The 15,708-nt window shown below is 38.4% G+C and overlaps 1 protein-coding gene across 1 annotated transcript in view; it reads left to right on the forward strand.

Moving 5' to 3' along the window:
* Positions 1 to 3,895: 3,895 nt before the first annotated feature.
* The window catches only part of LOC128696480 (uncharacterized), a 44,234-nt gene continuing 32,421 nt past the window's right edge, over positions 3,896 to 15,708 (forward strand). Inside the window, exons 1-6 of the mRNA XM_070094676.1 lie at positions 3,896 to 4,048; positions 6,247 to 6,379; positions 7,933 to 8,088; positions 10,144 to 10,268; positions 11,173 to 11,306; positions 12,459 to 12,586. Coding sequence (XP_069950777.1) covers positions 4,004 to 4,048; positions 6,247 to 6,379; positions 7,933 to 8,088; positions 10,144 to 10,268; positions 11,173 to 11,306; positions 12,459 to 12,586 — 721 coding nt within the window. The 5' untranslated portion in view covers positions 3,896 to 4,003. The remainder of the gene's footprint in view (positions 4,049 to 6,246; positions 6,380 to 7,932; positions 8,089 to 10,143; positions 10,269 to 11,172; positions 11,307 to 12,458; positions 12,587 to 15,708) is intronic.

The raw sequence follows: 15,708 nt of genomic DNA on the forward strand, positions 1-15,708 counted from the left end.
TAAAGGGTCTGTCCAACGAGGAGAGGTTAAGGGAAATCGACCTGACAACACTGGAGGACAGGAGAGAGAGGGGGGACATGATAACAACTTATAAAATACTGAGAGGAATTGACAAGGTGAACAGAGACAGGATGTTCCAGAGATGGGACACAGCAACAAGGGGCCACATTTGGAAGATGAAGACTCAGATGAATCACAGGGATGTTAGGAAGTATTTCTTCAGTCACAGAGTAGTCAGGAAGTGGAATAGACTGGGAAGCGATATAATGGAGGCAGGATCCATACATAGCTTTAAGAAGAGGTATGATAAAGCTCATGGAGCGGGAAGAGTAACCCAGTTTCGGCCAGTGAAGAGGCGGAGCCAGGAGCTGTGACTCGACCCCTGCAACCACAACTAGGTGAGTACACACACACACACACACAGAAGAATATGATGAGAGCAACAGAGCAATGATCGACACACTAGCCGAGGTTAGGTTAGGTTAGGTAAGGTTCGTCAGGAAACAGGACAAATGTTTCCTGACGCGGGTCTTAGTCAGATGATGACCCGCCTTTGGAGCTTTTGGTCATCTGACCGAGGCCTTCCGCTGGCTTACCGGTCCACCCCTTTAAAAATTATGGTCATTTATAACCTTCCAAAAATAAAAAGGAAGAAAAAAGTGATATGACTAGCCGAGGTGGCCAGGAGAGCACACATGGGGGGAGCAAAGTTACTAGTTATGGGTGATTTCAATCACAAGGAGATTGACTGGGAAAACCTGGAGCCCCATGGGGGTCCCGAAACATGGAGAGCCAAGATGATGGATGTGGTACTGGAAAACCTCATGCATCAACATGTTAGAGACATTACCAGAGAGAGAGGAGAGGATGAACCAGCAAGACTGGACCTTGTATTCACCTTGAGTAGTTCGGACATCGAGGGTATCATGTATGAAAGGCCCCTGGGAGCTAGTGATCATGTGGTTCTGTGCTTTGACTACATAGTTGAGCTCCAAGTGGAGAGAGTAGCAGGAATAGGCTGGGAAAAACCAAACTACAAAAGGGGGAACTACTCAGTCATGAGGAACTTCCTTCAAGACATTCAGTGGGAGAGGGAACTGACAGGAAAACCAGTACAAGAAATGATGGACTATGTGGCAACAAAATACAAGGAGGCAGAGGAGAGGTTTGTTCCCAAGGGAAACAGAAATAATGGGAAGAACAGAACGAGTCCTTGGTTCACCCAAAGGTGTAGGGAGGCAAAAACTAGGTGTACTAGAGAATGGAAAAGGTACAGAAGACAGAGAACTCAGGAAAATAAAGAGATTAGCCGAAGAGCCAGAAACGAATATGCACAGATAAGAAGGGAGGCTCAGAGACAATATGAAAATGACATAGCATCAAAAGTAAAGACTGACCCGAAGCTGTTGTACAGCCACATCAGGAGGAAAACAACAGTCAAGGACCAGGTAATCAGACTGAGGAAGGGTGATGGGGAATTCACAAGAAACGACCGAGAGGTATGTCAGGAGCTCAACACAAGATTTAAAGAGGTATTTACAGTGGAAACCAGTAGGACTCCAGGAAATCAGAACAGGGGAGCACACCAGCAAGTGCTGGATGAGGTACATATAACCAAGGAGGAGGTGAAGAAGCTGCTATGCGAACTTGACACCTCAAAGGCGGTGGGACCAGACAACATCTCTCCATGGGTCCTTAAAAAGGGAGCAGAGATATTGTGTGAGCCATTAACAAAGATCTTCAACACATCATTTGAAACTGGGCAACTCCCTGAGGTATGGAAAATGGCAAATGTAGTCCCAATTTTTAAAAAGGGAGACAGACATGAGGCACTAAACTACAGACCTGTATCACTAACGTGTATAGTATGCAAGGTCATGAAGAAGATCATCAGGAGGAGAGTGGTGGAGCACCTGGAAAGAAACAAGTGTATAATTGACAACCAACACGGTTTCAGGGAAGGAAAATCCTGTGTCACAAACCTACTAGAGTTTTATGACAAGGTGACAGAAGTAAGACAAGAGAGAGAGGGGTGGGTCGACTGCATATTTTTGAACTGCAAGAAGGCCTTCGACACAGTTCCTCACAAGAGGTTACTGCAAAAGCTAGAGGATCAGGCACACATAACAGGAAAGGCACTGCAATGGATCAGAGAATACCTGACAGGGAGGCAACAACGAGTGATGGTACGCGACGAGGTGTCAGAGTGGGCGCCTGTGGCAAGCGGGGTTCCACAGGGGTCAGTCCTAGGACCTGTGCTGTTCTTGGTATATGTGAACGACATAACGGAAGGGATAGACTCAGAAGTGTCCTTGTGTGCAGATGATGCGAAGTTAATGAGAAGAATCAAATCGGATGAGGATCAGGCAGAACTACAAAGAGACCTGGACAGGCTACAAGCCTGGTCCAGCAACTGGCTCCTTGAATTTAACCCTGCCAAATGCAGTCATGAAGATTGGGGAAGGGCAAAGAAGACCGCAGACACAATATAGTTTAGATGGCCAAAGACTGCAAACCTCACTCAAGGAAAAAGATCTGGGGGTGAGTATAACACCGAGCATATCTCCTGAGGCGCACATCAATCAGATAACTGCTGCAGCATACGGGCGCCTGGCAAACCTACGGATAGCGTTCCGATACCTCAGTAAGGATCCGTTTAAAACTCTGTATACCATTTACGTCAGGCCCATACTGGAGTATGCAGCACCAGTTTGGAACCCACACCTAGTCAAGCACGTCAAGAAATTAGAGAAAGTGCAAAGGTTTGCAACAAGACTAGTCCCAGAGCTACGGGGATTGTCCTACGAAGAAAGGTTGAGGGAAATCGGCCTGACGACACTGGAGGACAGGGTCAGGGGAGACATGATAACGACATATAAAATACTGCGCGGAATAGACAAGGTGGACAAAGACGGGATGTTCCAGAGAAGGGACACAGACACAAGAGGTCACAATTGGAAGTTGAAGACTCAGATGAATCAAAGGGATGTTAGGAAGTATTTCTTCAGCCACAGAGTAGTCAGGAAGTGGAATAGTTTGGGAAGCGATGTAGTGGAGGCAGGATCCATACATAGCTTTAAGCAGAGGTACGATAAAGCTCATGGTTCAGGGAGAGTGACCTAGTAGCGACCAGTGAAGAGGCGGGGCCAGGAGCTTGGACTCGACCCCTGCAACCTCAACTAGGTGAGTACTAGGTGAGTACACACACACACACCTAAGCAGAGGTATGATAAAGCTCATGGTTCAGGGAGAATGACCCAGTAGCGACCAGTGAAGATACGGGGCCAGGAGCTATGAATCGACCCCTGCAACCACAACTAGGTGAGTACAACTAGGTGAGTAAGAGATAATACCTATTTTAGAAATTAAAGTAGGTATTCTTGATGTTAGTGTATAGCAGTATTAGACTTCGATAACCCATATGTACTCAGGCCTTAGATACAAAGCAAGTTTATTTAGGTACACACAAATACAATTACATAGATTATCATACACAGCAGCATACTAAACCATACCCCCGGCCGGGATTGAACCCGCGGTCATATTATTATTATTATTATTATTATTATTATTATTATAAAGGGGAAGCGCTAAACCCGTAGGATTATACAGCGCCTGGGAGGGATGTGGAAGGCATTCAGGCTTAATTCGGGGAACTGGAGCACAGATCCAATTCCCTAAATCAAGAGCCCCTCACCAACATCAAGGAACCTTCCCTGAGGGGACCCGCGGTCATAGAGTCTCAAAACTCCAGCCCGTCGCGTTAGCCACTAGACCAGCTAGCTTTATTTCCTATCATAGGAATTAAAATGTCCTAGTTTTTAGAATATAAGAATGTTGTAGGCTTAATGGCCCATGTTAGCTTTATAATCCTTACACTTAAGAAATTAACTTAAAACACAACTAGGCTGGTGGTGCCTCTTGGCGGGAGAGAGAAACAAAACAACAACAAACATGTGGATCAACTCATAGTATTTTTTCCCAAAATTTAGGTTTTTTTACGATGCCTCCGGTGCGGGTAAAGTATGTTGCTTCCTTTTCTTCTCAGGTTAGTAACTATCAAGGCTAATAATGGGAAGTGTGACAGTCATTATATACAGCGTAACAATATATGACTGAGTTAAGTTTGTCGAAGTAGATACATATACGGGAGTTATACAAATTTAGTCCTACGGGTTTAGCGCTCCCCCATGATTATAATAATTATATAATCATACGCAGGTTTAGGCGATTACAGTTACTTTACAGAGTAATATATGTGTAAATTACCTAGGGTAATCCCAAAAAAATCAGGTTAATTTTAATCCCAAATTTAGGGATTAAAATATTAACTGCTCTCTCACAGGATATATGCATCATATATATGCTGAAAGTTTGCTTTAATTCTACAACATATATATGCTGGAAATTTGTTATAACCCCTGTATTAGAGATACAAGTATTATTGTCTGGTGATGAAAAGGTTACATACATCCATAATGATTAGTGTTGTTCTTAGGCTTAAAACCCCACTAACCAACCATTGATCACTAGTGTGTAGAGAACTGCAGCCATAATGACACTCCTGTAGTCGATAGGACTTAAGCCCGGTTAACTAAAGAATATGTGCATGTGCCTGTATGAGATGCATGTTACTGTATTAATGTTGGTAGAATTACCGACAGTATGTTAGGTAAAAGGACAAGTACAACAAATTTAATGGCTTGACAGAACTCCTGGAGAGTGAAACGTTGCCAGAATAAAATGTCACATTAGTTGCACTTGTGTCCTTTTACCTAACATATGTTACTGTGGTATATCCATAGTAAAAATGTAACCCAGATATATGCTCCACTTCTCCATGATATTAACTGTTATAAAGGACATCAGTCAGTCAGTATGTGTGTATTAAAAAAAGAATTAGTATTAGTCTGCTCAAAGTGCCTAGGCACGATAGTGGCCGCATTTGTAATTAAAATTTTATAATATGTAAACCACACATTTTAAGCTTTACAAAGAAATAAATATTTGAATGTGAATTTGAATAAAAGGGCACATTACTGTGACTGGAACAACATACAAATAACCCACACAGAGGAGAAAGGTATAGCCTCTCCTCACTTAACGATGGAGTTCTGTACCTAAGACCACGTCAGTAAATGAATTTGTTGCTAAGTGAGGAGCATATGTACTATAATGGTAGTGGATTTGTGTCACCCATCTTTGATAATGTTTTAATATTACCTTTGCACCATTTATAACATTTCTTTTATATTTTTAAATGTTTATACTGTAGTGCATTGTATGTTGTAACAAACAGAATAGAGGAAATCAGTTCTAATATACATTATTTAGGTATGCATACTGGTCAGAGAGCCTGTCAAAAGCCCAAGTCGTCAGTAAACGAGTATGTCGCTGAGGAGAGGCTGTACTTATGAGGTCTGACTTGGACTAGTTAATGGTTCAAGTCGGACCGAAACAGTCATGAGTTTCTTTCTCCTATGTGCTGGTTATTTGAGTCTGTATAAAAGATTGATAAAAACTTCAACTACAGCTTTTTTTTTAATATGTATTCATATTAAGTGTATATTTTTGGTATGTTATTTTTGTAGTATTACAGTATTAATGTTCTGGAGTCAGTTACAGACTCACCAAACCTGGAGGCAAAATTGAGCATAGTTTGGTGTAAAAGAGTTTAAATGTTTTGCATGCCACTATAAGTTGTAGTGTTCATATACAAATAACACTTAAGAAGAACCTCTCATGACCACTGATCTTCACCAAAAATGTTTCTCTTCATTTAAGGTGTGTAATATTTAATCAGCAATTATACACACAGTTGTTCATTTATCCATGTACTCTTTAATTGTAATCACAAGCATGCTAAGTAATCGTACCTCAGACTTGTTGTATAGTGATGCATTAATGAATAACTCAAATTTAACACATGTAAGTACTGTCATTTTAAAACAATACACATTTGCTAAGCTAGTTTAACATATAAAGTGGGGGTCAAACCATAGTCCCGGGATTAACAGGTCCTGTGCTTTACCAATGATAAAGTGCTGGACCTGTTAATCTCTGGACCATGGTTCTAGCATCCCATCAGTCTTGCTGTTTATTCATTGACAGTTGTTCATTTCAACTTAAATTGAGTTCATATAGACTGTGAGCTGAGTTTCTGCCAGGCATTGCTTTGAATGTTCCACATAATTTTAGTCCTTTATATAAAAGTTAGATTTAATTAAGCTTTAACTTGCACAACAGGATCCCAGGCACACAGTGGAAAACCTGGTGAAGGGTCGTGGCTCATGGCTCAGTCACCCTACAGAGAAGATGAGTCGATTGCAGGCAGACTTACAACTTGAATGGGCCACCACAATTACTTATATTGATATCGGTAAGAAATTGCCGTTATTTTACTAATCATTAATAAGAATAGGAAATGGGCTCACTGTTTCTACTAATACTATACATACATGTACTATGCATCGGTAAAGTTAAGTGTTATTGCAATCTTTACTCTTACAGATTGTTAATATATTTGTTGTAATATCTAAGTGTTTGCAATAAAGCAAACAGAATCCTTGGCTCCATATCAAGAAGCATAAATAATAGAGTCCTCAGGTTGTTCTTCAACTCTATATATCCTTGGTTAGGCCTCATCTAGATTATGCTGCACAGTTTTGGTCACTGTATTACAGAATGGATATAAATGCTCTGGAAAACATACAAAGGAGGATGACAAAGTTGATCCCATGTATCAGAAATCTTCCCTATGAGGACAGACTGAGGGTCCTGAATCTGCATTCTCTAGAAAGGCATAGAATTAGGAAGATATGATTGAGGTGTATAAATGGAAAACAGGAATAAATAAAGGGGATACAAATAGCGTGCTAAAAATATCTAACATAGACAGGACTCGCAGCAATGGCTTTAAGTTGGAAAAATTCAGATTCAGGAAGGATATAGGAAAGCACTGGTTTGGTAATAGAGTTGTGGATGAGTGGAACAAACTTCCGAGCACAGTTATAGAGGCTAAAACATTGTGTAGTTTTAAAAATAGGTTAGATAAATACATGAGTGGGTGCAGGTGAGTGAGTTGGACCTGACTAGCTTGTGCTACTAGGTCAGATGCCATGCTCCTTCCTTAAGTGAATGTGACCTGAATTGACTACTAGGTTGGGGCATTGGCTTAAGCCGGTAGGAGACTTGGACCTGCCTCACATGGGCCAGTAGGCCTGCTGCAGTGTTCCTTCTTTCTTATGTTCCTATGTTCTTTAACCTTTAGGGTTTAGTATTCCTTTTTTATTATAATAATGCAGTATACAGTGGAACCTTGGTATACAGCCAGCTCCCTACTTGAACAAAGCTCAGCACTCGACCAAACAAATACGACTTACCAGAACTTTGCTGTAAACTATTTCGTGTTTCTCCTCATTTTTTTTTGTATTATCTGTATATACGTATAAGTCACCATGGGGCCTACGACAATTAGTAATAACATCCAACCATATGGAAAATTGGTTGGGAAGAACTTGTTCGATACTCAAACGGAGTGGCACTCAAACAGCCTTCTGGAATGAATTAAGGTTGCCTACCAAGGTTCCACTGTATATTATTTTAAAATTAGTATTAAAAGAAAAAAACGATTTTTTTTATAATTCAAAACATTCGGAGCGCCACACGAGTGAACGTAGATCTATGTTTGGACAGTTTAAGGGTTAATATTAATGAGTATTATTAAATACTGTTATTTATTATTATTATTAATTTTTTAACACTAGCTATATCCCATTGAGGCAGGGTGACTTTAAAAGAAAAACAAAAGGTTTTCTTTTTAAATTTAGTACGGGAGACCAGGTTACTAACTCCTTGCTCCCAGTATTTATGACACACATGGCTTACGGAGATGTTATCTTCTGTATATGTATGAATGATAAGTGTTTGCAGGTAATGCTGGGAGTGTCATGGTGAGCGTGGAGGTGGGGCGGTCATCATGGCCAACAAGTCAACCTTTGGTGACATTACTGCCTGCGGTATCTCTCATGACAGCAGAAGAGTGGCGTGCAGGAAGAAATATATCGACGGTGCGCATGTTTAAGCCAGGTTGGTTTTATATTGTTGTTTTTGTTTATGTGGCAGGCATGGGACCTACAGTGAAGGTTACATGTACAGCGTCTCCTCACTTAACGATGGAGTTCCGTTCCTAAGACCATGTCGGTAAATGAATTCGTCGCTAAGTGAGGAGCATACTATAATGGTAGTGGGTTTGTGTCAGCCATCTCTGATATTGTTTTAATGTCACCTTTGCACTATTTAGAACATTTTTAGTATATTTTTAAATGTTTATACAGTAGAGTGCTGTGTATTGTAATAAACAGAATAGAGGAAATCAGCTCTAATATACATTATTTAGGTATGCATACTGGTCACAGAACCCATCGTAAGTCCGAGTCGTCGGTAAACAAGTACGTTGCTAAGTGAAGAGAAGCTGTAATTATAAACAAAGAAATTTTTTCAATTATTTTTTAACATGCATTCCACATACTGTATTCCTGTAGCTCTTGTATATGTGGGGCATCTACTAACTATTCTAATCCTGCTACAAGGAAAATACAGTACAGAGATTCAAAATGTCTGCCAGATTTTACACATAGCCACATTGGTTACTAGTATATTGCCTCATCAAGATAAGCTTTATTTCAGGAATCTGCAAATGATTTTACAGACAGTAATGCAAATTTGTATAATGGTTCTGAGGACATACAGGTGTTGCAGGTATACATAAATACTGGTAGCATATTGTAATATCACTGTGTGACTTATTTTAATTAGGGGTCTATATTCCTCTTTTTGAATAGCACTTACAAGAGTAGGGAAGAGTGGAGACAAATTATGTACGTATGTTCTTGCAACATTCCTTCGAAATATAAGACCTATTTTTTTTAGTGAATGTTATTATAGAAATGGATGAAAATATAATGAAATTGTAAAGACTAAAGGGAAATACACTGAATGTTAGCGTGGTGAGGCCAGACTTGAGTCCTGGAAATGGGAAGTACAATGCCTGCACTTTAAAGGTGTGGTTTGGGATATTGGCAATTTGGAGGGACTTCTAAACCGTCGTATCTGAGTGCCTCTCCAAAGACAGTGATTATGAGTGATGGTGAAAGTGTTGAATGATGATGAAAGTATTTTTCTTTCTTTTTGGGCTTTTCTTTATTTTTAGGTCACCTTGCCTTGGTGGGAAACGGCCGATGTGTTAAAAAAAAGAAAAAATGTACCGTACAAGGTATACAGGCCTAGCTGACATCAGTGACATACTGCTATATAGAAAGTTGCTTGTTATGCAGAGCATTTCAGGCAGTTTAGATCAGTTTTTTCCCAGGATGTGACCCACACCAGTCGACTAACACCCAGGTACCTATTTTACTGATGGGTGAACATGTACAACCGGTGGAAGGAAACATGCCCAATGTTTCCACCTCTTTGCTGGGAATCGAACTCAGACCCTCACTATGTGAAACAAGAGCTTTTGCCACCAGACCATGGTATATGCTAGAAAATGCTGCAGTTTAATTATTAAAGCAAAGGATTTGATCATAAAAATTAGAAAAATGCTATTTTGAAAATGTTTGGGAAAATATGAATTAAGATTGAAGTTGCAGTCAAGCAGGAACTTACTAAAGTAAGTAAATATTTATGTTACTGTTGTATATCTTTACTGATTATTTTGAAGCTGTAACAAAGTAAATTATAACTCATGAAAAAGTTTGTACCAATGATATAAACCAAAATGAATATCTATTTATTTTGTGAAAAAGGTTGTACCAATGATATAAACTGAAATGAATATCCATTTACTGTATTGAGATGCATACTTATTGATGGTTCCTGCTGATCATGCTTTTTGTTTAATGATCTGATCATCCAAGCATTTTCACTGTTGTTACTGTTGGTTGACAGAACAAATTTAATATTTGTTTTATTACCCATATCTGCCTAAACAGTCAGGCTCCTGATCCAAGAAATTGGAGTTACCTCTTCCCTTCATTGGATTCGAACCCGATTTCCTCCCATTTCCCTATGGGTTTAGCTGTTCCCATGAATTTAATAATACAGTAATATTTAAATAATCATACAAAATTTTGCTGCTTACAGTTGATCTGAGTAGTGAAGCCCTGAAGGAGAAGTGGGATAAAGTAAGGGTTGTGTGCTTACAACCTTTCCGCAAAGATACTACACAGTTTGGTCTCTCCCTTTTCCGCCTTCACACTAATGTTGAGGTAAATGGCTTGCCATCTAGGTAATGTGTTTATTATATAAATATCTAATAAGTTGCTTGGATTAAAGCATTATAAACACTGATTGATGAAAAATGAGTAATCACTCAGACAATAAAATGAAACACTGAGTGGTGAATATATTTATTGTAGAAAGTTTGAATGAATGAAGAATGGGTATAGCTGAAAACTGCTGTATTAGTGAAATGCTGCAAAGTGAAGCCCTGTAAAGTGGGGTCTGCCAGTATTTAACCACAAACAACAAGCTAAAAAAAAAAAATGCCATGATACACCCGAGATCCCTGTCTTGTTGACACCAAACAGTGTTAAAATTAGCATTGCAGAAATTTTAAAGTGATTTGGAAACAGAATTAATATGTTGATGTCAGAACAAATATATATGAAGAATAATTACTGCTTTGTTGTGTTTGATATTAAATAAGCAGGTCTATTCTTTATGTGGTATATAGTAGGTTGGGAGACTGCAACTAATATGAGCATATCTCTGCTCCTGTAACCACAAATAGATAATTACATAAACCTTGATTAAATTCTCCATTTGCAAAGAAAATCAATGTTAATATCATGGCAGGAAAAAAATTACAAGCCCCCCCCATAAATTGGAAATGAAAACTAGATGACATTTTGATTCATTCATATCTTTTGTCAGATCCCATCACTAGTTATCCTGTAAGTCTTATGCTTTCTTGTTTTTCATTTATTCTTTTATATCACTCAGGACATGTTCCATAGATGTAATTTTAATTCATTTATACTTTCAGTATTTTATTTTTTATGTTCTGAGTTCAGGGAAAAAAATATGTGATTTTCATAATTTCGATTCAATATTAATGCCTTTATTACTAAATGTGACTCATTAGCTTAATTTTTGATACATTTTTTGCAGGTTTCATCTGAAGCAGCCCTTGATAAAAGAATAATAGATCTGGACAGTAACACACCACAGACTGCTTTGAAGAAAGATGAATTGGTATCTAGAATGAATCTCTCTGAAGTGAAGAAAAAAACGATTTCTCAAAAGTATGATCAAACATACAACGCTGTGCGTCATTTTTTATTCATAAAAATATGCATTGGAGCAAGGGGCTGGTAACCCCTTCTCCTTTATAGATTACTAAAGTTAAAAAGTGAAACTTTTGTTTTTCTTTTTTGGGCACCCTGCTTTGGTGGAATACGGCCGGTTTGTTGAAAGAAAGAAATTCATTTGCAGTCGTAATTTTAAATTCATTCACTCGTGTTAACCTCAGAAACGAACTTTGTTCTTTTTCTTCATTTGTCTTTTAACTCAGAAATTTTTACCTTCTACCCACTTCTGATTCACCTAATAAAATGGCATCTAAATATGACACCTATCTCACTCTCAAATTTTGTCCCATCCATGTAGATACAGTACAAAAAAATCATGGTAACATTGAAAGAAGAATTTCCAGAGGTAATAAACATGGAAGATAGTATAATACTTTACTGTAGCACATAGTGCACAACATGGTACAGTATTCACAATAAACTCACAAGTTAAAATGAAAACTACAATGCTCCAGTCTCTCCAGGAATATTATTAAGTCATGAGAAAGTAAGAATAAGATGTAAGGAAGAATTAAGATCAAGGTAGTGGTCAGATCAGGTCTGAAGATTGGGCTTATCATTTAACATTGTACTTAAAGAGGAAATCATTTGCAGAAACGGAAGAGGACTAAGGGTGATCTGAAATGTGGTCCAGTTTTTATTTCCAATTTGTGAACTTGTGATTTCTTCCAGATAATATTGTAACTTCTATACATTATATTATCAGTTTTCTTGAACTTAATTATTCTCAGATATATTTTCCCCTCAAGGGAGGTTCCTTGATGCAGGTGAGGGGACTCTTGATCTAGGGAATTTGATCTGTGCTCCAGTTCCCTGAATTAAGCCTGAATACCTTCCATCTCCCCCCCACATGCGCTGTATAATCCTACGGGTTTAGCACTCCCCCATGATTATAATAATCGGATATATTTCTTTTTTTTGGGGGGGGAACAAGGGGCTAGTAACCCCTTCTCCTGTATATATTACTAAATTTGAAAGGAGAAACTTTCGCTTTTCTTTTTGGGCCACCCCGCCTTGGTGGGATATGGCTGGTATGTTGAAAAAAAAAAAATTCTATTTTTCTTAGTGATCTTTTTTTTTTCTTAGAATTGGTTGGTTGGAAAATAAGGTGTTGAATAATAGTGAGGAGGGAAATGCTGGGCCGCCTCTCAACCCTCTGATGTCGCCTGTGTCCCGAGCTGGTCGCTTGATATCTATGGCTTCAAAACCACAAAGTTAGTAGTATCTGGAGTTGATGTGTATTTATATTAAGGTTTTTCTCTCTTTGGTTTCTGCAGTATAAGCAGAAACCAAGGAATTTTATTGAGGAAATGTTTTCTCTACAAAATATCTTAACATTCTCATGTGTCTTATTTCACATTTTGTCAGTATTTTATCCTATCTGTTATTCATCACTGCCTATGTTGAGCATTTTGTAATATTTTAGTATATGCAGCTCTGTGCTTTCAGTTTTAATGTTTATTGTCTATGTTTATTTTAATATTTACTATGCAATAATAAACCTTTTTTAATAACCCTTGAACTGTTGCTTGTGGAAACCTGGTCACCACCACTATGGTCAGTAGTTTGTGATTAGTTTTGTATGCTCACCTGGTAAACAGTTTAAGGGTTGATATACTGTCTCATCCTATAAGTTTTAGGTAGCTTGTAAGGGCTAAAATAACCAAAATTTTATAGTTTTGCCTTATTTTCATATACATAGTCATAAACAGTCAGCTGTCGTACAACACATGTTGTGTTCTTGAAAACCACCATGCTTGAATAATTTATGCTATAAAATGTGAACAGTGTATCAGAAAAAGCAATGCAGTTAAGGGTTTGTAAGGAGAGAGAGATTACATAAGAACATAAGACAGGAGAAACACTGCAGCAAGCCTACTGACCCATACTAGGCTAGTTTTTCTCAGACCCACATAAATTGCCTAAGGCCTGTTCACCATGCACTGGCAGCACACACAATTAAAATTTCTAGCATTTTATGTTGGGCTCAACCTCAGCCAAGAAACTTTCTGTTCAGATGAATTGGAGGTTGCAGAATATATACTATACTGCTCTCTATTCCTGGTTCACAATATGCAAATTCATTTTCATGCGATGCCCAATTTCTACTAGTAATTTCCTATGCTCTATATTCTATATAAATTCTCTCTATACAATCAGTATAGTTTGCAGAATGTAAATAAGAGTCCTATAATGAAGAATTGTTTATGACCTAATTGAGATTACTACAGTTGCTGTGGGCCTGAGATGCATATAATAATAATAATAATAATAATAATAATAATATTGGCAGTTTGGAGGGATATGTTGTGTATCTTTATATGTATATGCTTCTAAACTGTTGTTTCTGAGCACCTCTGCAAAAGCAGTGATAATGTGTGAGTGTGGTGAAAGTGTTGAATGATGATGAAAGTATTTTCTTTTTGGGGATTTTCTTTCTTTTTTGGGTCACCCTGCCTCGGTGGGAGACGACCGACTTGTTGAAAAAAAAAAAAAAAATAATAATAATAATAATAATGTTGAGTGAATGCGTGGGGAGTTTTGAATCAAGTGTGAGAGTAATGGTGGTTGGGGATTTCAATGCTAAAGTGGGTAAAAATGTTATGGAGGGAGTAGTAGGTAAATTTGGGGTGCCAGGGGTAAATGTAAATGGGAAGCCTTTAATTGAGCTATGTGTAGAAAGAAATTTGGTAATAAGTAATACATATTTTATGAAAAAGAGGATAAATAAATATACAAGGTATGATGTAGCACGTAATGAAAGTAGTTTGTTAGATTATGTATTGGTGGATAAAAGGTTGATGGGTAGGCTCCAGGATGTACATGTTTATAGAGGGGCAACTGATATATCGGATCATTATTTAGTTGTAGCTACAGCTAGAGTAAGAGGTAGATGGGAAAAGAGGAAGGTGGCAACAACAAGTAAGAGGGAGGTGAAAGTGTATAAACTAAGGGAGGAGGAAGTTCGGGTGAGATATAAGCGACTATTGGCAGAAAGGTGGGCTAGTGCAAAGATGAGTAGTGGGGGGGTTGAAGAGGGTTGGAATAGTTTTAAAAATGCAGTATTAGAATGTGGGGCAAAAGTTTGTGGTTATAGGAGGGTGGGGGCAGGAGGAAAGAGGAGTGATTGGTGGAATGATGAAGTAAAGGGTGTGATAAAAGAGAAAAAGGTAGCTTATGAGAGGTTTTTACAAAGCAGAAGTGTTATAAGAAGAGCAGAGTATATGGAGAGTAAAAGAAAGGTGAAGAGAGTGGTGAGAGAGTGCAAAAGGAGAGCAGATGATAGAGTGGGAGAGGCACTGTCAAGAAATTTTAATGAAAATAAGAAAAAATTTTGGAGTGAGTTAAACAAGTTAAGAAAGCCTAGGGAAAGTATGGATTTGTCAGTTAAAAACAGAGTAGGGGAATTAGTAGATGGGGAAAGGGAGGTATTAGGTAGATGGCGAGAATATTTTGAGGAACTTTTAAATGTTGAGGAAGAAAGGGAAGCGGTAATTTCATGCACTGGCCAGGGAGGTATACCATCTTTTAGGAGTGAAGAAGAGCAGAATGTAAGTGTGGTGGAGGTACGTGAGGCATTATGTAGAATGAAAGGGGGTAAAGCAGCTGGAACTGATAGGATCATGACAGAAATGTTAAAAGCAGGGGGGGATATAGTGTTGGAGTGGTTGGTACTTTTGTTTAATAAATGTATGAAAGAGGGGAAGGTACCTAGGGATTGGCAGAGAGCATGTATAGTTCCTTTATATAAAGGGAAAGGGGACAAAAGAGATTGTAAAAATTATAGAGGAATAAGTTTACTGAGTATACCAGGAAAAGTATACGGTAGGGTTATAATTGAAAGAATTAGAGGTAAGACAGAATGTAGGATTGCGGATGAGCAAGGAGGCTTCAGAGTGGGTAGGGGATGTGTAGATCAAGTGTTTACATTGAAGCATATATGTGAACAGTATTTAGATAAAGGTAGGGAAGTTTTTATTGCATTTGTGGATTTAGAAAAGGCATATGATAGAGTGGATAGAGGAGCAATGTGGCAGATGTTGCAAGTATATGGAATAGGTGGTAAGTTACTAAATGCTGTTAAGAGTTTTTATGAGGATAGTGAGGCTCAGGTTAGGGTATGTAGAAGAGAGGGAAAATACTTCCCGGTAAAAGTAGGTCTTAGACAGGGATGTGTAATGTCACCATGGTTGTTTAATATATTTATAGATGGGGTTGTAAAAGAAGTAAATGCTAGGGTGTTCGGGAGAGGGGTGGGGTTAAATTATGGGGAATCAAATTCAAAATGGGAATTGACACAGTTACTTTTTGCTGATGATACTGTGCTTATGGGAGA

Source organism: Cherax quadricarinatus, chromosome 47 (genome assembly GCF_038502225.1).
Source record: "Cherax quadricarinatus isolate ZL_2023a chromosome 47, ASM3850222v1, whole genome shotgun sequence".
In the NCBI taxonomy this organism is placed as follows: Eukaryota; Metazoa; Arthropoda; class Malacostraca; order Decapoda; family Parastacidae; genus Cherax; species Cherax quadricarinatus.